This window comes from Apus apus, chromosome 4, assembly GCF_020740795.1.
Source record: "Apus apus isolate bApuApu2 chromosome 4, bApuApu2.pri.cur, whole genome shotgun sequence".
Lineage (NCBI taxonomy): Eukaryota > Metazoa > Chordata > Aves > Apodiformes > Apodidae > Apus > Apus apus.
The window spans coordinates 109,051,586-109,076,153 of NC_067285.1; the positions used below are offsets into that span (position 1 = coordinate 109,051,586).

Sequence of the window (24,568 nt, forward strand, 5' to 3'; positions counted from 1 at the left end):
CACCCTGGGTGTAAGGCCAGTCCTATAACCCAGACTGAAATATTCTCATCCATCTCTTGTGATGGATTCTCTCTTTCAGGCACCAGAGAGATATAACACCAACAGGTATTTAAAAAAAAAAAAAAAAAAAAGGCATAAATTAAAGGAGAAAGAGTTATCAGCCACTAAATTCTTCTTGAGTGCCAGAGATTGCACCAAGACTTTCAACTGGAGCAGTAAACATGCAAAATCTTTAATAAAGGAGAACAAACTGCAAACTGTGAGACAAATACATAGGTAGAAAGTGGTTTCATCAGTTTATTGCTTTTTGCAACCTGAACTTTGCTGCCATTTCACGGATGGTCGAGTCTGTGCAGGCTTATTCAAAGCAGTACACACTACCATGGAGAACAAGGTTTTATCACAAGCCATAAAACTGCTGGGAAAACAAAACTAATCCTATATCAACATAATTTGAGAATTTAACAATAAATACAGCATCTCCAAAAAGCTATTGGCACTTAACGTTAATCAACTGATTAAGTTACTGAGTAAAGCAAACTGGTGAAGGACCAAGTGCTCTGGAACATGTACTTTTGGTGTATTCAGGATGTCCTCCCAACACACGTTCTGAAATCTTCCAAAATTTCACTAATACCAAATGAAATTAAGGTAGTTTGCTTCCAGTTTAAATACCAGGAGAAAATAATTAACACATTTTAATATATTAACTAAAATACTATCTGTATAAAACTCTTCACACATGAAATATTTTTAAATTAAACAATGTAATTGTTATACTTACAAGAAAAACAGACTAGAAATTTATTGCTAGTACAAAAATTAACATGTTTCATGGAGGAGTAGAAGTTATGTTAATATTATTGCTATAAACACAAGCAGTGCCACAGACAAGGATCTGATTTTCAAATTGATCATCCACAAATTGGCTTTCAAGGACATGTAGGTGCATGTGACTTACAAAATATAAGGTCCACAACTTCCTTCAGAGTTATGCTTTGTGATCTGATGTCATTTTATTGCCTTTTAGTATAATGGCCAGAATCTGTCTGCTGTTCCTGCATTTTAACATTATCATTGATTAGAACTTCTCTCCATGGGGAGAAAAAAACAAACAACTAAACAGACAAAAAACAAGAACAACATAAACCCCTAAACAAAACAAAACTCAACCAACCACCCTAATCTTGCTTTCCCATGTTAGTATTTTGAAAATGTAAAACTACAAGTACATTCATATCTTAGCCCATAACAAAAAAACAAGTGGGAATGTTCACCACATGGAGAGTCCATGAACAATGTTCCTAGGCCAATCTTTGATCAATTTGCTGGCAAACTTTCATTCCCAAAAAAAGCTTTTTGCACATCCTGTGGATGGAGTAAAACCCCACTCAGTGCAAACACAGTCATACCTGCTGGCCTGTTAGTGACAGAATGAAAATGAACATTAAAACCTGCTTGCAGATCTGCACAGTCCAGTTTCTTTGCAATGCACTGATTTCCAGTCACAAGAACATGTATCTATAGCTATTTTTTCCAAGTATGCTGCTTTCAGCAGTTACCTAGCCTGCTACTAGATCATACTCCTTTTCTCAGTGATTTTCTTCTTAACTTACACACACTCAACTAATTGCTGACTTAAAAGCTGATATAGTAAAACTAACAACTCTGCCTCTTCCTTCAATTAAACAGTCAACACTAGAGTTCATAAGGGTTATCATAATTGTAAACTATTAAGGTTAACAGTATCTGTAGTTGACTACTTAAGGATCATAAAGTGGACATTTTAACCAGGCATAGATTCTATTATTGCTAAATGAAAGATCTATGCAAACCAGTGTTTTATAGAACCAGCAATTCTCAAGTCACTCAAATTTAAAAAGGGCAGATTTTGTATAAATGCCACTCCTTTAATTGGAGCATCTGAACTCTGCTGCAACTAGTTAGAAACATTCATCTGGATCTTAAGGAATAGAAATGACAAAAGATCTGATGCAGGTGAAAGTCTCCTACTGGCTAAATTCTCCTATAACATGCCCTGGGTCCAAACTTGTCTCAGGATAAAGCAGGATTCTAATCCAATACATTAATGCATCAATTATTTTACTATCAATCATGAACGTCAAAGTACTTACTGTTCAGCTGTTGCCACAACAGTTCCTTTTCACTCACCTCTGCTCACACATTCCTCTCCTCCATCCCCCAAGGATATCAGAACAAAACCAAAAGAACATCAACATTCGAGGGGGAAACACAACACTCAAGTTACAAGAAGTGAAAGACCTGAGAAGCATAAGCCTTTCTTTTCATGGAATGCATGAAAAGGAGTCACACACCAAGAACTGGATCAACAGAAACAGTAGTTCAGTGGAAAATAACTCCTGTATGCTGTTAGACAACTCAGGCTGGTGTTGTGTGTACCACATACATCCGGAAACAAAACCTCCACTTTTCTTCAGACAACTTAAAACATTAAATATTTTCAATGGATCTCATTCAACTCCACGTTGCATTTACATAGTTACCCACAAAAATGTGCAAAGTAAAATCTGACATCCAACTCAAAGTCCAACAAATTGAACTTGACATTAAAAAAAGGCAGCAGAGATTCTACGTCCATTTTATACGCACTTTAAAGGACTACTTCAGACAGTGAAAATGTTGTTCCAGCTGAACCTCTGGAAATTTCACAAATCCAAACCACGCCACACTGGAATCACTAGCTGTCTTTGCCACAGAATTCACAATGTATCCCACCAGTGAGGTCTTTGACAATTTTTTCTTTGATCAGTTTTTGCAGGAATTTCCTTTCGCTCGTCACATTGTGCATCGTTTGTCCGTTCATGGCAGCCATGCAGAGGTTGTTGTAATAGTGCAAAGGTGTGCTGGGCTGATCAAGATCATATCCAAATCCTGCCAAGCTCACTTCATCACATAAATGTGTGGCCAGAACAACTGCTGTAACCCCAATTGTAGGTACGTTCTAAAAAGGGGGGGGAAAAAAGGAGCTTGCTGAACTCAAAACAATCTTCTTTGCCAGTTTTATAAACACTTTACAAAACGTAATGGCTTTGTCTGTTCCCTCTCCTCACTTAAAATGGAAATCAATTAAACCATTATAACTGAAGCCAATTACAACTAAAAATAAACTATGAAGTGAAACTAAAAACTTGGTCAAATATGCATACCAATTAAGTATTTGCCTGTAACAAGACTTATGGCTGTCAAATCTTATTTTTTGTTTCTGTGAAGGCACGACACCCTATTGCTATGTAGTTAAACTACAAGCGAACCCTTACTACAAACACACAACTCCTGACATGCAGTTAAACTTGACATTTCTTGAAGGACACTAACTTCAGTCCAGAGCAACAGGCTCTCTGACAGCATTCTTCAGAATATGACCCTTCACTCAACAGCCCTGAAGAAGGCAAACATGCTACAATGCAACTAAAAGACACATAGCTTGGTACGTGACCTTATTTTTATAAATAAATGTGAGAAGTGCCTTCAAACACTTGTGCAACAACACTGCCATTAAATGCTTTTACACAAAAGGTGAAAAGATGATGGTTGTTTAGTATTTTTCATAGTCCAAGAGAACTAGTGACATCCAGTTTCTCAAACAAATAATTAAAATAATTAAAATGCAGTGTATCATTGAATTGGGCAACTCGTCACTCCATACAATCATTGGAGAAAAGGACAGAGGGAAGATATTCCCACCAGCTGCTATTGAGCACACTGGGAGACACAGCAACTCCAGCATTTGGAAGGTTGCTTTACATTGCCCTGGTTTCCATACTCTCTCTGCTTTCCCTGCAGCTGGAGACACATCTGTCTATAGCTGATTGCTGGCTTGATTTAACAGAGCTGCTCTTTGACACTTAAATGCACACACTTTGAATACTTAACACCAGTCACCATGATGTGTGAGTGAACACACTGTACCAGAATGAATTTGTGTCTCATGGCATCCAATGCTTTGTAAAACAGGCTATTTCATGTCAGCATGCACAGGTATAACACCTCATCTAAAAAGGTGAGCTGAAATTTCATTTTACAGAAGAAAATGCAAGAGTCCTGAAAGCCCTATTACTTTCCCTATTACTTGAGACCAGCTCTGAAACTGCACAGAGAAACCATACTGAAGGAAAAATCCAAAACTTTTTTCAGTTTCTTTTTTTACTTTGTATTTTATAGTCTCCTCCTAAAAGGAAACTTCTTACCTTATCCCAACCCCAGAATTTTGATCGGGGTTCAGGGAACTGTAAAATGTCCAAAGCTGTCTCTTTGATGATGACTGGATTCAGAATCCGAAACTGCTTTGATGTAAAAGGAATTTTCTCAGCAACCTCTTTCCAAAAGAAGAGTCGCACCCACATAGGCTAAGAAAAAAAAAAAAAACAACACTTGAGCAACAGGAAACTGAGACCTCAAAGTGTATGGCAGACAGTACACAGGTTACAGAATTCATCAGGGATTCTGAGAAATTCACTAAACACTTTATAGCTAAGGCAGGTTCAGGAATACCAGAGAACAGCTCAAGTGACTGACCTAAAAGAGGAAGTATTCTAATTATTTGGAATTGCATAGAGGACAGCAGGGGGAAAGCTGTTTATTCTGAATATTTGATTGCATTTTGTGTTTAAGCAGACAACGTATCCACCAGAACCCACAAGGTTCTTTGGACCTTCTCCAGCACAACTGAGCAGGCAACAGTATTTAAGAAGTGGGGAAGGGAACCACAGTTTTCCACAAACATTAAGCAGGCATTCTGAAGCAAGCACTGGATTTAAAACAATTTTGCTCAGGCTTTTAAGTGAACAGCTGCTGTTTGACAGTATCCACCTAGTGATAAATGTAACACTTCAGAAGAGGATTTACACAAGACTCAGAGCTAGATTCTGATCTCATGCCACTCGCAGTCAATAAGATGTAAGCTAAAGGAAAAAAACAATACTAGACCAGGTTCGTTGTCTTTCCATATAATGGGTAACACTGAGCAAATGATAAAACTGATACAGCTGCAACATAGACCTGTATTATTTTTTTAAATAGGCTTTAAGGTACAACTCTACAGAAGCTGGAACTGATAAAATCCAGGTTGCTATGGTTCCATCCTCCCACCCACGCTCTGAGTCCTTCAATGTACTGTCTCCAGTATGCCCATTCTCAGATCAGTTCCCTAAACTGGTTCTCTGCACCAGCAAAAACACCAGAGCAAGGAAGAAGGTAGGAATGAGCAGGTCTGCTCCTAAGCCATGCAAAACAAACAAAGGTACTCTTTTCATAAAGCACATACTTCAATTTTGTACCAGAGGACATTGCAGATGCCAAAAAGCAATCGGCTCTTTCAATCCCTACAAATTTTAATACAGAAAGCCTTGTACTAGTCATTCTTCAAAACCAAACCTTAAAACATAAACAGATAGCTTGTAAAACAAGTCAGGGATTCAACTCAAGTTAGAAAGCTGCTGGTCATCAAAATTACTGCTGCAGGGAAGGTTATAGACCAACATTGTATAGTCCCTGGTAAAAAAATTAAATAAATCAGGGAGCAGAGTTTTTAAATTTGTGCAAATTCATCCACTCGGGAAAATCTCCTTTCTACAAAACATACTCAGATTATTCAAAACAAAGCAATAGACAGTCATGGTCAATATTAAACAGACCCTCCGTGTTGTAAGCATCACAGAATTAAGAAGGGAACTCAGAGTACCTAACCTAGCATGCACCAAACTGTTAAAAATCTTGACAGGCTTTCTTCTAAATCTCTTAATAATTTAGAGAACTTGTTTCCAATCTGTGGTCAGAGAAATTTAGCTACTGGTTTTCAACTTGCACAAATTATCTGCCTGCATATCAAAAGAGGTGAAAACCACTTAGAGGGCTGGGAAACATGGAATCCTTCTATCAGTTCCTTAGGAATCTCTGCACTTTAAACATCCAGTGAGAAATAAACAACCTCTTCATTTTGGATCTACGGGCAAACGTGAACTAACAACTGCAATGCTTCAATTACACATTAACTGTGTGTATACCTACAGCAGCAGCACAGCTTTCAGCTGTTAAAAAAATAGACTGGCATCCAGAAATCTCATTTCTGTATGAAATTTTATTAGAAGTGATAGAACAAGAGGAAATGGGCTCAAGTTGTGCCAGGGAAGGTTTAGATTGGCTATTAGGAACAATTTCTCCACTGAAAGGGTTGTTAGGCATTGAACAAGTGGCCCAGAAAAGTGATGGAGTCCCCATCCCTGAAGGCACTTAAAAGACATGTAGATGTGGTGCTGAGGGACATGGTTTAGTGGTGGACTTGGCAGTGCTGGGCTAACAGTTGGACTTGTTGATCATAAAGATCTTTTCTAACCAAAACGATTCTATGAGTCTATTTCAGGCTCTGCAGACCTTAAAGCTAATGCGAAATGAACTCCACTTTCATAAACACTCATGTTGTGTAGCTTGGTGCAAACCACCAACATCCGCAGAAAAAAGTGTTACTGTCAGCCTGGGGTTTCAATGTACATTGTGGTACCAACTGTGACCAGGAGACACAGGTAAAAAAAACCAAAACAAAAACAGCACAGTTATTAAGAGCCTCAGAATAATAAACCAGGAAGGATCAGATCAATCAGGTACTTAAGCACTAAACAAAAAAACAGCAAAATCACAGGTACCTAACAGTGCCACATCACATACCAAGGTTTCGTTTTTCACCATTGCTTGGAGCCAGTTGAAATCAACACTTTTAAACAAAACAGCCACAAACAAGCTATCAGGAGGATACTCGTGCTCAGAAAGGGGGGCTCCTTCTGGGTAAGTCATCCTTATAGTAGTTTTGTTACCAACGTGATCTGTGTAATCTTGAACTGGTGCATCATTTAACCTAACAAGGAAAAAAACAACCCACAATGGAGAGAAACTGTTTTAGTAAGGATGGCTTACAATCTCATTAAAACATCAGACACTAAGCAAAGAACTTGTATTTGGCCCACATTTTTCTACATGAGCAGAGGACAGTGTTTTCTCAGTATCTCCATGTTCCTTGCCTCACATGCTCATCCATCCCTCATCTTTGAGAGGAAGCCAATTCTATTTCTGGATTAACTGGCACAAGTACAAAACTTCAAAAAGAAAAGCTTGATTAGAAAAGTAACTTAAAACAACATCGCAGAACTTCAAATTCATTGCCTTGTGCCAACTCAGAGGCTTAAAAGAGGAGGGCAAAGAAAACACACAGGAAGTTGCCTGTATTATCTTTATATGCATACACACAAATATTACACACAGAAAGGTATTCAAGAACAGCATCATTCAGCTCCATCAGTTCTGCAAAACAGCCTAAGTCCCACAAATTTTTCTATATCAACAGTCACTTGCACATTGCCAGCCCTAATTTCAGAGAACAGTTAAATACAAGTTCTCTGCCCCTCCGTGTACTACCAGGTTTGTTTACCTTTGTATAAGAGATATTCTCTCACTGTATCAAGTCTTCCTTTTTTAGGAGGAGCAAGGCTTAGTATATGAAGCAACTTAGGAAAATATTTTTATTAAATTTGTGACTTTACGTAATTCAAAATACGAAGAAGCAGAGTTCAAACATTAATGTTCAGATGGCACAAATACAGGCCATGTATTCATCTAACTCAGACATTGAAAACATGGGTAAACATAGAAAGTATGCACTGATCTTGTAAAGATAAGGAAAGACAAGCATGCTATAAACTGTGTAAACAAAAGGCACATTGAAACACCAATTAATTTTTTATTGTATTTGAAGTAGCTGCTATAAAAAAAAAAATCCTTCAAACAAGCATTCCAACTTAACCAAGGGGAAAAAGGCTGAAGTGAGTTCTAGAACCTACCTCTGAAAGCTAAAATATATGAATGGATAAAACCAGAATTGTCTACTTGTCTATGATTTCACTGCTTTCCATCTCATTTCTGCCCACGTTTTCCTTGTATCTGAAATCCACATATCATTTAACTCCACTGAATTCCTGTCTTGTGAACATGACAATTTAAATTGTTCCTAAAACTAGAAATCTCATCAAGTCACAAGTAAATTTTTCAAAAGCACTTTCACAAGTGGCGTTATAAGATGCATAAATGTGGGGAGATACTTTCTCCTTAAAAACCAAAATTGGCTCCTAAAGTCAAGTCAAAGTAGCTGGAATCCTTAAATTAAAAATACGTACCTTATAACAATATCAAACTGATTCAATAAATGACCCAGCTCTGATCCATGAAGAATTCCACCACTGCCAACAACAACACAACGCTTACAGTGTTTCGACTTCAAATCTTCTGGTAAATCATGTTCAGGTAAGAGTTCAAGGAGATCTTTCAGCTTATCAAAGAACTTGTGAAATCCAAAAGGAGGTTCATATTTAAATAGAGCGTCATCTTCATTTATATTTTTTTTTACAAATGGAGACACGTCCATGCTGTATTTCTCTGCAAATAACTTGCCCATTTCTTTCTTCACATAAGAAGGCCGGCACTGCTCCCGCAGGGCAGCACTGGCATAGTGTTTTGCTCTCTAAAACAAAACATACAAGATTTCAGTCAGGAAAGGCAGGCTCAGGAACACCCACAGCTCTCTCAGTGCAACCCACCAGCTGCTACTGGCAGTTCAACAAACACAGGGGTTTATAAAGAAAGCTTAAACATGGAAATAAAAGACATATACAACATTCAAAGGTACAATGATCTGCTAGAGAATGTTTGTACCAGATTGAAATCTAGAACTAACTCATTTCCCCTTCTGTACTCTTCAGGAAAGGGAAGTGTCTATCTGGGTGCACAAGGAGAGAAGCTGTGTTGCTTTTATTTTATTTTTTTAAAACAAGATTGTTCTACAGACTGCCTCTGTTGTTGTTACAAAGACCTCTGCAAGTCTAGGCATAAACAACACACTTCTTTCAGGGCAAAGCTCGACTGAGAAACTTCATGCTGTACTTTGCAGACAAGAGTCAGTGATGTTTGGAAGAGCCTCATTTTTAAGGCTGAAAGTTGTGCATCCTATCAGAAACAATTAATGTACATTACAACAAACAGTTTGCAATCAGCTACTACCTAACTAGGCAAAGAACAATGGTATTTCCACATCCTGCATCTAAGACAAAATTAATCACAAGTCAGCACTGAGTACAGTCCATGCAGTCTTTAGGTTTGCCCAGCTTAGGGTGGTGGCTGTTTGGAAGCACTGAGAAAGGAAATGAGCTAAATGAGATTAAAAGAAGAGGCAAGGAGGCTCAGAAAGGGAAAAACATGCACTGAAGAAGCTGAGGGAGAACGCATATGCAGCGATGCTGATTTTAAATATGTTACTTTTCATTTGCATCAATTTTCTGATCACCAGTGTCATCTGCACTGACACAGTATCTGATGACCTGTCCAGTTCAAATTTTATTCTTAGCAGGCACAGTTATCTCATTTTACCCCTATAAACCCACTTTCCCTATGCACTTCTGTTGTCACTCCAGAAGAACAAAGACCAGAACTTCAGTGGCATGAAATTAAGCAAAATATATTTTCCCTCACAGGATTAGATGGGGCTCTGAGCAACCTGATCTAGAGGGAGGTATCCCTGCTCACATAGGGGGGTTGGAACTAGATGATCTTGAAGGTTCCTTCCAAACCAGTCTGTGATTCTATGATAATTTCAGCATTCTAGTCCTTTGTTATAGACCCTTTTAACTATTGTATTATCAATTAATGAATTTATTTTTAAGCCAAGAAAAAAATTGCCAAAAAATACCAACCCTTACACGATCGAGGTCCACATAGGGCATTTTTGTTCTGTCACATTCTTCAGGGCCAAAATGTAATTTGAGGATATAAAAGAAGCACACTCCAACCACAAACAGTGCAAGAAGTCTAAAAACAAATAGGAAGGTGTAGGGGTAAGAGAGAGGAACAACAATTATCTTTTTTTCCAGCAATCAAGATAGTTGAACTTCAGGTGAGTATTTGCATTTGACTGAAATCACGAAAAACTATTGGGGTTTTTTTCTGCAAGTCTTTCATAAGTCTTAAGAGTTATCTGTAGGAAAGTATGAACATATACAGATGCTTTGATAAGGAAAACATTGCATATTGACAGTCTGATTTACGCAGTTTTATGCCTGCATCATATATATACACACACACTTTAAATGCACTGCTGATGGGTCAAACAACTTTCCTCACATGCAGAAACCAAAAATTACTTTAGTTTTCTACTTCAAAGGACAAGTCTATTTTGAAATACCTATTTTCATGCAAGTTAAAAAAGGATGGAACTCCAAGATTTTGTACCAAGGGCCACCACATACATGGAAAACTTTTAACTCACTAGTAGGCTACGATGAAGAATTTAAATGATTAGGTTTATCTTGAGAAGCCTAATTTAATTATTTACATCCTCAAAACATGAAGGAAAAAAACATCCAAACTTTAAAATTGAGCAATACCAGCTATCTGTACTTTTTGTCTACTTATTTCTCATTCCTAAGGAATTTCACTGTTTACCTCAAAATATTTGCTTGGCTCATTTCGTGTCTAAACTGACTTGCAAAAATCACGTCATTATTTGTTCAGAGTTGAGGTGTTGCTCAAGCATGTAGTTTGAGCTTTAGTATTGATTTTTACTTCCTATTGTTTCCTAAGGACTGGATGTTTGTTTAGATGTCTTAAAACAACATACAACCTACTAAAAGCGTTCAGTGCTTCTTGAATCTCTTTCAGATTAAGTTAATACAGCTTCCAGAGATTATTTTTTTTTGTTTGTACCATATGGGACAATAGATGCAAGCCTGGTACTTAATTTGCAATATGTGCTGCAAACAAGGTGGCCACCTGAACAGCACTGTTCTTGCATCTGATTTAACTAAATCAAATTTTACACTGATAGGGGGTCTAAAACCTTCATTATCATGTTAGGCTGTACCCCCTGGAAATTGGTTGAGTGGAAGAACTGGAGGATTCACAGTATATGAATGAGGCTGTTCTTCCTCCACAGACATTTATCAAGTATATCTAGATCCAGATAGGGCTGCAGCATTAAGGTGCTCAAAATACTAGTGGATGTAACAGTTTGGCTCTGGGTTTAAGCTTTAAGACCTAAAAATCAATGTGGCACAGAGACATCAGAGTACTGAGCTCTTCGGTTTAAAACATGGTTCTGGATGTACAGCAGCACACACTCACTAATTCCAATTTGACATTAAACTACCAACAATGGAGTAAAGATTTAGAGATGCAGCATTCCAGAAAACTTCATGAACTACTTAACTATGAGGCAACACCTCCCAAAATACCTACTGAACATCCACCGTCCGTCGATTTCTTCAATTATCAGACTGTACAATTATCACTGTTGGCATTGTTACTTATCTGTATATAAAAAAGGTTAAAAATACCTGTGAGTGAAGTACTGGGATCTCACATTGCCTTGGGAAAACAAATACTATTACAAGACAGCCTAGGCTCCTCCAAGTGTTCTGGTGCCCCAGGGAAAGCTGAGTGTCTAACACTCCATTCACATCCTGTAGCAATCTCATCCCTTGATTTTTGCATCCTTTGAGAGCAACTAACCTCTATATTGCCATGATAATGACACTTACTTGCAAGTACCTTTTAAAAAACAGCTTGGTCTTCTCATCTTTATGTGTAGCCACCTCACACCATTGCACAGGGGGTGAACAATCACTTTTCAGCTTCACAGAGTTATTGTCACTCAGCATTGCTGCAAAAGAGAGGAAAAGATTAGTGTAACTTTTTCTGAATGGAAAAAAGTTCATGGGACATCCAGTGACAGTTAACATACTCTGTCTCCCAGAAAAGACTGTGACTCTTGGTTGTCATGTCAGGACTAGTGAATCACACCTGACCTCCTTGGGATCAAGGACATACTCATTTCAGCTGCACCACTGGGACATGATTCTAAAAATAGGTAATTGTTGCCAGGTATAGGTCTTTGCATTCTTCTTAAGCCTAACATCTAATAATTGCAACTATATCAGCTACTGCAAAACACAATTTTGTTTGAGCAATTATTAGACTCCAGACAGGAAAAAAAATCTATACAGTATGCTGAAGGGTGTTCAGGATCCCTGAATCAAAGTGTCCAAGTACTACATTACCTTGATCCCATCCTCATAACTGATGTCCAAATCTCAAATCAACTCTGAGGTTAAGCAGATCTGTCTCATCATCGGTCTAAATCTACTGCTGACCTCTTCAGAAGCCCCAACAACATGGTCAGCAACTTCATCAGCAAAGACAATGTGCCGGAAATTTTGTCTGGCAGATAACAAGACCACAAGGCTGCCAGCACAAGGGCAGTTCCTGTGCCAGCAGCAGCTCTCCTCCCACAACCACTGTGAACCTAGCAGGAGCACACAGTGCTCCCTCACTGATGAGCAAGTCACTGATCATTAGCTAATGAGAAGTTACCTCAGAGCTCACTGTTTGTAAGCTCTCGCAGTTTGGAAAGAAAAATGCAGGCTGGCTCATCAACTTCTCATAGGCTGCTGCCATTAAATTAAGATGTGAGGAAACAAGGAAACACCATGCAAAGCCCACCCATACGAGCCTGCTAGTTTTGCCCTGAAAGAAGGGATACAGGTAAGGTTTTTCCTGCTTTACCAGCCTCCCAAAGCAGCACTCCCTTTGATCAGCCAACCATGGAAGGGTGCAGCCTGATCTTCCACAATGGAGGATTTCAGCCTACTCGTTCCCTTTGATCTCAATGCTTAACCCCTTCTGCTCTCCACTGCAAAGATGTTCATGCTCTTCTGTTCTCTTGCCAAGAGCTCTGTCAAGAGGATTTTTTTTTAAAAGCAGGGCTAAGGGAAGGCTTTTCTCTAGGGACGATTTTCCACATTCTCTTTTCTGCTACACCTGCTTTTATTTTCTATGGTATTATAACCTATTTGAACTAACCTGTATCACCAGTTCAAAACACTGTTGGAACAAACAACTGATGTTCTTAAACATTAGGAGGAAGGTGTTAATGAGGCAGAAGTGTCCCTTCCAGACCTCATATCCAGCCCACTGAAATTTCAAGAATACCTAATTGAGGAGATGACACAACGACTGTCTCTCTTTCCAGTTCACACATCATTTCTCAGTATCAAATTGTATATAAAAGGTCAAAAGCTGCAAACCACTGAGACAGGGTGGGACACAGAAATAGAGATCAACACCAGTATCTTAAGTCCTTTGAAGAACAGACAACAGTGAAGTGATGCTTTTTAGAGTCACTTTAAATTGGTCATAACCCACAAAACAGAGAAAGGAAAAAAACAACTAATGGTTTTTGCCAAGAGAACTTGATTATGATACTACTGAAACATCAAATTTCCCACACATAGCTGTATTTCTGCACAGACTCTCTGAGCTGTCACACTCATCTGTAGACCTTCATCACAAAGCAGCACATTGTTTTAAGACACAAACCAAGGTCAGTATCATTATGCTTGTCTTGGAACAGGACAAACCAAAACTCAAGGGCTGTGACACCCTAAGGTCCCCCAGAATGCTAGCAGTTCAGCTGGAAATCAAATCCAGCCCCAGTCTTCCACAGCCTGACAGCATACAAGGTCACAAGGAACACATCAAGCCTGACAAGCTCACAATTTTCTCAAAGCAACACCTTGTCTTTACTGGCTGCATTTATACTCCTGAATAAAAACAGCACTGCAGAGCAAACTGGGTGTTGACACCACCACTCCAGTCAGCCACGTTTGCTCTCAGCTACGATTTGCAGCAAATCAGTCTAGCAATTAAACACCCCGTATCATTACCTGGGACCCAGTACCACCACCACCCCAGTCAGCCATGTTCCAAATCCATTTTGCTCACCAAGCAGATCACCAAGCTGAACTGCTCTACTTTGAGATGTCCAGTGACAATGCAGCAGGGCTGGTACAACCACCTTACATTCCAGACATGACACATCCTTCCTGCCACACTATGCAGACAAGACAATTAAACACCCCACATCATTACCTGGTACCCAGCACCAACAGATCTTGGAGACGACTGATATCCACAGAGACCGTGTTGCCAGCACTCACAGGGCACAGCCCCAGCTCATGAATCCTGCCAGCATGGTCACATGCAGCACAGGAAATGAATGTCAATTAGAGGACAATGCAGAGCTGGGGAGCAGGGCATGAACAGGGCATGCAGGGCATGTGGAAACTCCAGGATTGCTCCATGTTCTACAGAGAGAACCAACTGCCAGATCACCTCAGAGGAGACAGGCTCAGGCCAGCACAAACAAGGGGTACTCAGCACTGTCTGGCCAAAGGGAAGGGAATGGCTGACACAGATGGCTTCCTGCATGAACGTGAACCCTGAATGCTGCATCTGCATGAGCTACAACGTGCAACAAAACGGGAACTACATCTGGCCATTCCACAGATCTCTGCATGCACACCTGGGGAGATGTAGAAAATGGAATTTTTTCAAGAAAAAACACACTGACTAAAAAGCAGGAAGCAAACTTTAGCCACTTTCACTACAGAACAACACAGGTAATAATTTTGAGTCAGGGAAAAAACAAAGAGGTAATCTGATCTATAGGAACCTAGATCTGAACAGATTCTGCACAAAAGAACCAGTCAGAGGATCCTGCTAGCAGGATATCATTGCAACCTTGAGCCAAGTGACATCGTGAAGTCTGGCCATGGCACTAGTTAACATTTATGAGGGACACACTCCAGATTAAGCACATATTTTCCAGCAGTTTGAATCAAATCCATAAAGTTTTATAGCTTGAATTACAAGGGTAAGGTTAAAGCCTCACTGCCTTTGCTTTGTTCAAAGCAGGTTTTTATTTCATTGCAAATTAGTCTTTCCTATTCTAGGACCCAGGTTCTGTTCTAGTTTGACAGAAACGCTTGTGAAAGACTGTTCAATGTATATAAAACTTTTTATTGCCTAATGGCACTAAAATACTCTTGGGATCCTGCAGTGTGGAACGACACAGCCAATCTCCTCTGCTCTACAGATCATCAAAAAAGAGTGCTCTGCAAACAGCACACTTCAAATAATTTCCAAGGGTGAGAGTATCACACTGCAGAATTCTGTGCAGAGGTGCCACAACAGATGTGCTTTTCCTGAAGGCTCTCAAAACAGGCAAGGGAAGGCTGCAATGGATCCCAAAGATGGACAAGGAACTGAATAAGTAGAGAGTGATGAAGACAGGAGGGGATTAACAAGGAATGCAAGGCTACAATGAACAAGTGCTATCATATAGAAAGTTCTCCTTGCCTCTGAGCAAAATAAATTCCAGCCATCCCCAAACAGCTGCTCCACCCATCCTGGATGGGAAAAGAGGAACACAGAAACACAGAATTTAAACACCTCAGAACAACCTTTCTGAGTCCAACTCTTAGTACTCAATATGCTTAATGGTTTTGTTTAATTTACGTATATAACTGAAATAATGTCAGTTTTCATTTCCTTCGCAACAGTTTACTTCAGGTTAACTTCTGTCAGCTCTATTTTCTTCAGATAATTTCTTTCTTGATTAAGTCAATATATATATAGACAGGACAGACAGACACGATAGAACGATCCAGCCAAAATACATCTGTCCAGCACAGCATTTTGTTAAAACCACTCAAGGTTTGATCCCGCACTGTTATCTAAGTTGATAAGCACCTACCACCGGCTGGACTGGCATAAGAGTGTTCAAAAGAGCAAGGCCAGCAATAACAAGGACCTGAGAGCTCATCTTTCCCACAGTCTTCCTGAGCCATTACACCCTTTCAGAAAGGGGAACTGCTACTATTTGCCTTTACGGCTTCCAAAACGTTTCAATTAGCATACAAAAGATGTCTCAGTAGCAACGCTGTATTACAATCACATTTTGCATTGACATTTCCATAGCTACTCATTGTGGTGTAAATAGTGAGGCCTCGAGGGAATTACATTTGCTTTTCATCTACTGTACTTAAGTGATCTTTGTAAAGCTGCTTCAAAAGCCAATTTGTCCATCAGTAGGAATACACTCCAAAACTTTTTGTGGTGTTATTCTTTTCAACATAATTTATATTTGTCTCATTGTTATTCTTAAGCAGACAAAATTTCCACAATTGGAGTATTTCAAAAGCAATTAATTTAAGTCTTCAGGATGTCTTTGTATGTGGGAATACTAAAAATTAAAAAGCAGCATGTGTCAAGCTGTACATGACCACTGTCACTCTGAAAAATTGCATTTGGTTATGTTCAGCACCTGGATTTACCCAAAAACACAGACAAGGACTCTCAGTGTTACCAGGCATGGAGACAGAACCAGACCAGCCTGCACATGAGTGCAGAACAAGACATACATCTACATCACTCACCACCCCCTCACTAAGCCCCCAGAATCGTAAGCCCATGCAGGGGATATTTCCACTTACCCCCTTCACCCTACCAATTCAAGCACATTCCCACCTCCCCACAGCCCAAGGGTCCAGTTAACAGACTCTGTGGCTGAGCCCAGCATTTTGGGCTTTTGCTGTTCAGAAGTAACTGTGCAGGCAGAGAGCAGAGCCACAAAGGAAGCACCAGCGTGGACAGTTACTGTCAGTGGGTAAGTCTTCATGCAGAAGCTTACCCCCAGATCTATGTTAGTACCTGCACATGGGGCATTATCTGCAACCTGCAACTCCATAGGCTCTTACCCGAGCCTGTGAGGAAGCCACCCCAGGCAAAGCCACTGCTGAAAGCCCAGCAGGACAAGAAGTATCTTCTATTCTACAAGCATCCAGCATCTAGCACAACATGATTTTTGGACTATGCCAGAAGCTTCTAGGAGTTGAAAATACAAATTAACCTTCCCCATTGCAGTACCACCAGAAGCAGTAGAAACAGCCAACTTTATGAGTCATCCGCAAGGCACTCCATCTCAAGGTCTTGCTGCACAATGCAGCCTTTGAAGTTCATGTAACAAGATCAAGAAGCTTGTAGTGTAAAACAGACAGCAACCAAAAACTGAAAGTCATACTTACATAAAGGATTGCTAATCAAGAGCAATAGAACTCAAGCAGGCAATGAAACAGAAGGTAAAACTAATGCAAAACTGCAGGAAATGGGCAGGTGTTTTTCAGTCTTTCCTCTAAATCAAAGATACACAAATGACTTCAGAATCATACTTTCAAAAACAGTAAATAATGCAAAAGCTACTTGGTTTGGAGCAAGATTTATTTAAAAAAAAAAAAAAAGTGAAGTAAAAAGACAGAGAAGGTGTTTTCATATAGTATAAACTTCAGCGAGACACTCTTCACTGAGATTATGTGCACATTATTAATGATCAATTCTGCATGGACTTCCCATGCTGAGACTTCTTTAAAACAACAAAAAACCCCACAGACACTGCAAAACTTTATGTAAGGAGTTGGAAGAGTACATTTCAGAAAAAACAATTACAGGTTGTTTTCTGGGACACGTTTGGGGAAAACAGATGACAAAAATTAAGCAACAACACTTATGTCTGTGACTACTTGTGAGAGCAGTGCCCATAAAAAGATTGCACATTTTGATCTATCCTTGTTATTGACCAAGTAGATGAGATATTATTTTCATTAAGACTTTCAAGACGGACACAATATTTGAATAAAATGTTATTAATTTATGTAATAACATGAAAAATAGCTTGGTAAAATGTATAATTAGGATTAATTTTATTTGCTTCTGCAGTACTGAAACCCATAGAGATCAAACCCAAGGGCTGAGAGTAAAACAAAAACTTTTTTGAGGAAAGTAATTTTAAAAACTGGTCCAGAAATCCGTATAAAACTCTTCCAGTTTCCTCTCACATCATCAAAACCTGTTCAACCATCCTAGAACAATTTACAATCATCCTCTAGCAAGAGGCACTACAGAAACTGCAACACAGTGAATTGAAGCTGAATTTTTAATCCAAATTTTAAACACAGGTTTAACAGACCAGGAAAGCTAACTGAAAGTTGCCTAGATGTTGAAAATGGACTTAAAACCTGTACAAGGGAAGTCAAAAGTCTTTTATCTGAATGGGCCCATTTGCCCACAGTGACAAAATACTCATGAAAAAGTGGGGATAGAAAAGGAACAGGTAAGTTACCCCAACGGAACTGTTTCTGATGGGGAAATCTCTTTCTATAATAAACATTGAAATACCTTCTTTAAGACTTTTGTTCAATGGTACATGACAAAAAACACTTAAAACCACAAACATGAGGACAAATTCCAGAGATACTAGAGATTTGAGGCAGACTTATCAGGGAAACACTGAGGCATAAGAGACTCTTGTGTTGTAGTCTGTAGCAATGTATTAGCTGTTGGGTATTTATCTTCAAACAACCCTCTGATCACCATCCTACCTATTCCTATGAGAAACAGTCACAAGACAAGCCAGCTGCCTAGAAGCTGTTGCAGATTAGATTGACAGCTTCTAGCCAGAGAAAAAAAATGCAAGTTAAAAATTAGATACTTCTATCAATTATTTCTTCTGTTGCAACTATATAAACCCTGCAGTAAAGCTGGTACTCTATCCTATTTAGATATGTGATAAATATTCTTTGAATATTATCTCCTTAGCACCTATTATTCTTGAACGAAAAAAGCATTTGACAGATGTGCCTTTTCTGATGAACAGCAGAGTCCAGAGTCCAGCAGAGTGTTTTGGTTAATTTAATAAAGTCAATAGAAACAATACACCCTTGATGGCAGAAAGTTTAGCCTACAATATGTTTATAAGCACCTACAACAGGACATTGATTACATTAGTGTATAATGCATCTTACAAAATAAATTTTTATTTGTAAGGTTCTTTAATCAGACAATAAAAAGTAAAAACTAGTGTCTGTACAATCTGCAATTCATCTGGTCAAGATCTGTCTTCTCGGAAAATGACAATGTAATGCTGAATCCTGCAGGTGTGAACAAAATTGGTAAAAAGTGAAACAAGGAGTAAATTAAAATTTCAGAGCAGTTGACAGATGGTCCAGAGAAGAGCCACAAAGATGATAAACAGCTGGAGCAGCTCTGCTATGAAGACAGGGTGAAAGAGTTGGGGCTGTTCAGCCTGGAGAAGAGAAGGCTCCAGGGAGACCTTAGAGCACCTTCCAGTGCTTGAAGGGGCTACAGGAAAGCTGGGGAGGGGCTTTTCACCAGGGTGTGTAATGACAGGACAAGGGGTAATAGTTTTAAACTGGAAGAGGGGAGATTTAGGTTAGACATTAAGAAGAAATTCTTTAGTGTGAGATTGGTGAGACACCAGAACAGGTTGCCCAGGGAGGCTGTGGAAGGCCCATCCCTGGAAGTGTTCAAGGCCAGGCTGGGTGGGGCTCTGAGCAACCTGGTCTAGTGGGAGGTGCCCTTGCCCACATACAGGGGTCGGAACTAATGAACTTTAAGATCCCTTCCAACCCAAACTATTCTGTGATTCTATGACACTCTCTAAGGCACTCAAGGGATTGCAGGTGAAAATTATTTTGCCTGGAGCCATGAATACCAGCAAGAAGCAAAAGTGTCTTAGAGGCACCATCATTTTTCTCTTCTTGCCTTATGATCTTCTACCTGTGCTCTCCTCTGTATTCTTAATGGTGCATCCCTACATCCTCTTTGCAACATCAACCATCAACTAACTCACAAAATAATTTAATAACCCTAATTTATTGTGTTTGCCCAGTCTTTTCCTTTAGGAAGGACACTCATAGCTAGGCTACAACTTGCTCTTAACCTTGGGTCATCCAGATTGAGCACATAGAAATTGGTTCATTATTAAATACAGTCCTATTATCAGCTTAGAGATACTCAAGAGTATAACTTTCTTTCAGCAGCATTCACAGGAAGCTTTTTGGATACTAACAGTGCCTGCTAAATTAATGTTGTAGGCAACAGGATCACTCTCTTGATTTCACTTCTGCCTCAGCACCCTCTTTTCAAGTCAAACTTTCCAAGTTTTCCTGAGCTTTTCTGTGAAACCCCTTTCAGGTGCTCTAAAGCGAGGAACAGCAAAAATCCATAAACACAAAAAGGATCAACAACATGTGCTTATGTGCTTCAGCACTTTAAGAAGGCAGCTGATGCTTTGCGAGAGAGGAAAATGGTATCCGAAGTTGGAACTTTTCTGACTCCCAAATAAGCCACAGAAAGTCAGCGTTCCAGTCGAGCAGAAAGAAACAGGTGAGCTAAAAGAGCGGTATTAAAAAGATGGGTTCATTTCTTGCAGAGAAAGTTTATGAGCCCCTTCACCTATTTTTCTTTTTTGGGGGGGAGGGATGGTGGGGGAGCAGGGCAGCAAATCCTAGTTTTTCCTTTCATGTTACTTGTGTAAGAAACAGCTGCCAGCCTGCTCAGGGTGTTCTGAAGTTGAGGTCAGCCACTTCTCTCAGCTCCTGCTGAAGCCAACCAACATGCAGGAAGAATGAATTGCAGTGTAACAGCAGGCAGTTGCTACTCAGAACCCTCTCCTGGGCACATCTCACACTCTCCTTTCTGCAGCACAACCTCCTCCCCAGGCCCACAGACACCACAACATGAGGAAGTGCTGCTCTGCTCCAGTACTTTGAGGAAAAGCGAGAGGGGAAGAAGAGAGCACGAAACAGTACATCACCCACTACCAGCTGGGCAAGTCCATCCAGCACAAACGGAAGTTATTTCTGAGCCCCTGCAAGGAAGCCAAAACAATTACAGCTTTCCCCTTACATGTGAAGTTTGCGGAATAAATCTTCCCTAAAAGAAAGAGTCGGAAAAGGCTGGGCATAGCATTAATCTTTACTGGACTAAGGAAACATGCCAGTAGACTTACACAGCCAAGATGTCTCATATTACATCTGAATTATGCAGCAGAATAGCAATGAACAACTGGTAATTATGGAACAATGTTAATAGTACAGCAGCATTTTTACCACAGTATCATCTAACACTCCAAGAGATCATGATAAAAATCACACTTGAGCCTACAGAAGCAAAAGAGGAGATGCCAAAAGCCAGTCATAAAGTAAAGGCTTGAAAGGAAATGGCAATATAGCAAAGAACGCTGCTGGAACCTATTGTAGTGCTTCACTTCTGAATTCAAGGCTTCAGGACCTAACAGGGAAACTGAGAGCTTGGCTCGTCTAGCTTCACAAAACAGGCTGAGAGTTTGTCTTTAGATACACCAAACATGTAAAAAAGCTCAAAGTAAACAATTCCAACAAAAGACAATGCAGTCATAAATAAATGCAGACTACCCACAAAAGAATCCTGAGCAGCAAAGGAATAGCCTTCCCATAAGAGTAAATGAAAAGAACAGCCTACACAAGTTTTAAGGAACTCCTTAATATTGTATGATCTTATAAGCAAGAGTTGCGTGCAAAAGGAGAGACTTCTTGACCCAGAAGTCCTGTGTCTGCATTTCTGTTGTGTGGTTTTGCAGCACTGGATGAGCCTGCTGATGATTGCCTCAATCTGTTGGGTTTCAGTTAAGTTTGGTTCAGGCTCACTTGTGATTTGAAGTCTGGCAAGTCTGAAGTGTTGGCTGGGTCTCGTTCAGTAATTTGGCTTTTATCAAAACCCTGAACCTACTTAAGTTTTCCAAGCTCTCTTATCAAAAGAAAATAACCTGCCCTCCAAACATCCCAAGTCTGCAGCAATCTTGGCACATTCTGCATCCATCACCCAAACTGATGTATGTAAAGGAAAATACATTAAACATTTTTGGCCCATTTTCATCAGCGAAAGGAAGTTTCTGCTATTGCACTCTGCCTACCTACATCCTGCCCTTAACTGCCCGTCAGTTATGTGGATGATTTAATCAAACTCTACAGAAGGGAGGCTGTCAAATCCCAAGGAGTTCCGGGAAACCAGAGGCAGGATGAAGCCTGAGGAACTGGCCATCGCACCAAAGTGCTCGTGCACACACTAACTCTCCAGCTGCGTTTTGACCTTTCAATGAAATTCCCTGAGTTTGCTGCCTCTTCTGTGGCTAGCAGAGGGCTTGGGAGACAGCTCGAGGTTTCCTGCTGCGTGATCTAGAAGGCAGATAGTAACCATGCAGCAGCAAAACAGATGGAGTAATAAGAGTCTGCAGGAAATCCGCACACCACTTCTAAACTGCATCTGTATAGTGCAATCCTCAGCTGCATTTAAAAACGTGAATCTGTTTTAGATACATAAAGAACATTCGTCTCAAGTTTTCTTTAGAAAAGTAAGAAATAGACGTCTTTAGTTACCCTTTTCCTCAGAATGAGACAAAAAACAGCCATTCATCACAGGAAAGCTGTTTACCTCCACTAATTTTATGAACATTTCCCATTCATTTCCATAGAGAGAGCTATAAAATAGGTATCTCCTCTCAGCCCTATATTTTGATCTCGTTTACCAAAACAGAAAGAAAATAGGCAGCACACACACACACAAAAAAACACCATAACCTTTTTTTCCTGAGCAGTGCTGAGGAAAACAAAAACGTTTTGGCTGCGGCAGCAGAAGCAATTTCTGCTCTGCATTCGCATCTCTTCCTAAGAGAAGGCAAAACAGGCGATCACAACCCGCAGACAAGCAGAAGCCTGGAAGCGCCGTTTCAGAAGGACCACTCCAAACAGCCCCAACGACATTCCTCTCCTGCCCAGGAGAGGCCCAAGACAGACCTGACTCCCATCTGATCCAGAACTGGCAGCCGCCGCCACCCGCACATCTCCCCGGCCCGGCCTCTCGCCTTCCCCGGGAGGGAGAGAGAAGCCCCGGAGGCAGCGGCGCTGACGGGCACATCCCCAGCACCCCAGCCCCGCATCGCGGACGGCTGGAGCTGGCGGCCTGGCCGGGCCGGGCCTGGCCGGACCCCCCCCCCCGCCCCTCACGGCCCCTCCGCACCCCCTGCCCGCCGCGGGAACATCCCCGGCACCCGCCGCCCCCTCAGAGCCGCACAAACGCCGGTGCCTTCACAGCTCAGCGACCCCCCCCCCTCAAGAACCCTCTCAGCAGCGACACAGCCCCGCACGGCAAAGCCCCCCCTCAGCAGCACCACACACACACACACCCCCCCCCGGGCTCCCCACACCCGCAGGCCTCGCGCCGCCGCACCGGCCTCCCCCCACCCCAATCTCGAAACCCACCCCTCGCCCTTCGCATGACACCACACGACTGCCCGGCAGCGCGGAGCAGCGGGTCTCGGCTGCCCTCCCTTACCTGCGCCGGGCTGGCTGCGGGCGCCCGGCCTGCGCATCGGGGCGGGGGCGGCCCCGCCGCAGGTAACGGCTCCGCGGGAGCCGCCGGAGGGAGGGGGGCGAAGGGGCGGGGAGGGGGGGCGGGGCCTCCGCGGCACGTGGCGGGCGGCAGCCAATGGGGAGCGAGCGCGGCCCCGCAGCGGGGCGGGGCGGGGGGCGCCCCGGGGCCCGCGCCCCCTCAGCCCGCCCGGGGGGTTGTTTTCCCCCAGCCTTGCTTTGTCCTCAGGAGATCCCGGGGTTTGGGGTCTTTGGGTTGTTGTGTTTGTTGTTTGGTTGTTTGGGTTTTTTTCCCCACGCACGCGGCTCGAGAAAAGGGAGGGAGGGGGGGGATCTGCCCCCTCCCTCAGCACGTCCACCTTCACGCTTCTCCCTCTGGGAAAACCGGCGTCCGTCCCGACAAGCAGCACCTTTTGTGCGTAGAATCCTAGAATCAGACGGGTTTGGGTTGGAAGGAGCCTTAACGCGTCTCCTCCAGGCTCCGCTCCTCCCGCTGTCTCGCTGCTGCTGCGCGGCCTCTGCCTTCCAGACCAGGAAACCTCCGGCTGCCTCCCAAGCCCTCTGCCAGCCGCGGGGGAGGCAGCAAACGCGGGGAAATTCGTTGAAAGGTCAAGATGCAGCTGGAGAGTTAGTGATGACCTGGATGTGGGGACTGAGTCCACCCTCAGTCAGTTCGCAGGTGACTCCAAGCTGGGGGGGAGTGTCGATCTGCCAGGGAGGAGGAAGAAGCTGCAGGAGGACCTGGACAGGCTGGGTTGATGGGTTGAGGCCAATGGCATGAAATTCAACAAGACCAAGCGCAGGGTCCTGCACTTTGGCCACACTAACCCCAGGCAGCGCTACAGGCTGGGGGAGGAGTGGCTGGAGAGCAGCCCAGCAGAGAGGGAGCTGGGAGCACTGGTTGGCAACTGGTTGAACATGAGCCAGCAGTGTGCCCAGGTGGCCTAGAAGCTGATGGCATCCTGGCTTGTGTGAGGAATAGTGTGGCCAGCAGGAGTAGGGGTGTGATTCTCCCCCTGTACACAGCACTGGTGAGGCTTCATCTCGAGTCCTGTCTGCAGTTCTGGGCCCCTCACTGCAAGAAGGATGTTGAGGTGCTGGAGCAGGTCCAGAGGAGAGCAACAAGGCTGGTGAAAGGAACAGAGGGAAAGTCTTATGGGATAGGCTGAGGGAGCTGGGGTTGTTTAGCCTGGAGAAGAGGAGACTGAGAGGGAACCTTATCACTCTCTTCCACTACCTGGAGGGAGGTTGTAGTCAGGTGGGGGCTGGGCTCTTTTCCCAGGCAACTAGCAACAAGACAAGGGGACATGGCCTCAAGCTGCTCCAGGGGAGGTTTAGGTTAGATTTTAGAAAGTACTTCCTCATGGAGAGGGTGATCAGACATTGGAATGGAC

General features: G+C 41.9%; 1 protein-coding gene across 5 annotated transcripts; it reads right to left on the reverse strand.

Moving 5' to 3' along the window:
* Window positions 1–273: 273 nt before the first annotated feature.
* On the reverse strand, window positions 274–23,599 carry ST3GAL5 (ST3 beta-galactoside alpha-2,3-sialyltransferase 5). Of its 5 annotated transcripts, none has more exons than XM_051619100.1 (7): window positions 23,585–23,599; window positions 11,623–11,734; window positions 9,771–9,885; window positions 8,202–8,545; window positions 6,703–6,889; window positions 4,230–4,388; window positions 274–2,983 (listed from the first exon to the last, which is right to left on the reverse strand). In XM_051619100.1, the coding sequence occupies exons 2-7, from the start codon at window positions 11,730–11,732 to the stop codon at window positions 2,720–2,722; spliced, it is 1,179 nt and encodes a 392-aa protein (XP_051475060.1). In that variant the 5' UTR covers window positions 11,733–11,734; window positions 23,585–23,599; the 3' UTR covers window positions 274–2,719. The 5 variants fall into 5 exon arrangements, with proteins under 5 accessions (XP_051475060.1, XP_051475058.1, XP_051475057.1 ...); XM_051619098.1 differs by lacking the exon at window positions 23,585–23,599 and adding an exon at window positions 23,140–23,224 and having other exon boundaries at window positions 9,777–9,885; XM_051619097.1 differs by lacking the exon at window positions 23,585–23,599 and adding an exon at window positions 23,140–23,224.
* Window positions 23,600–24,568: the final 969 nt, after the last annotated feature.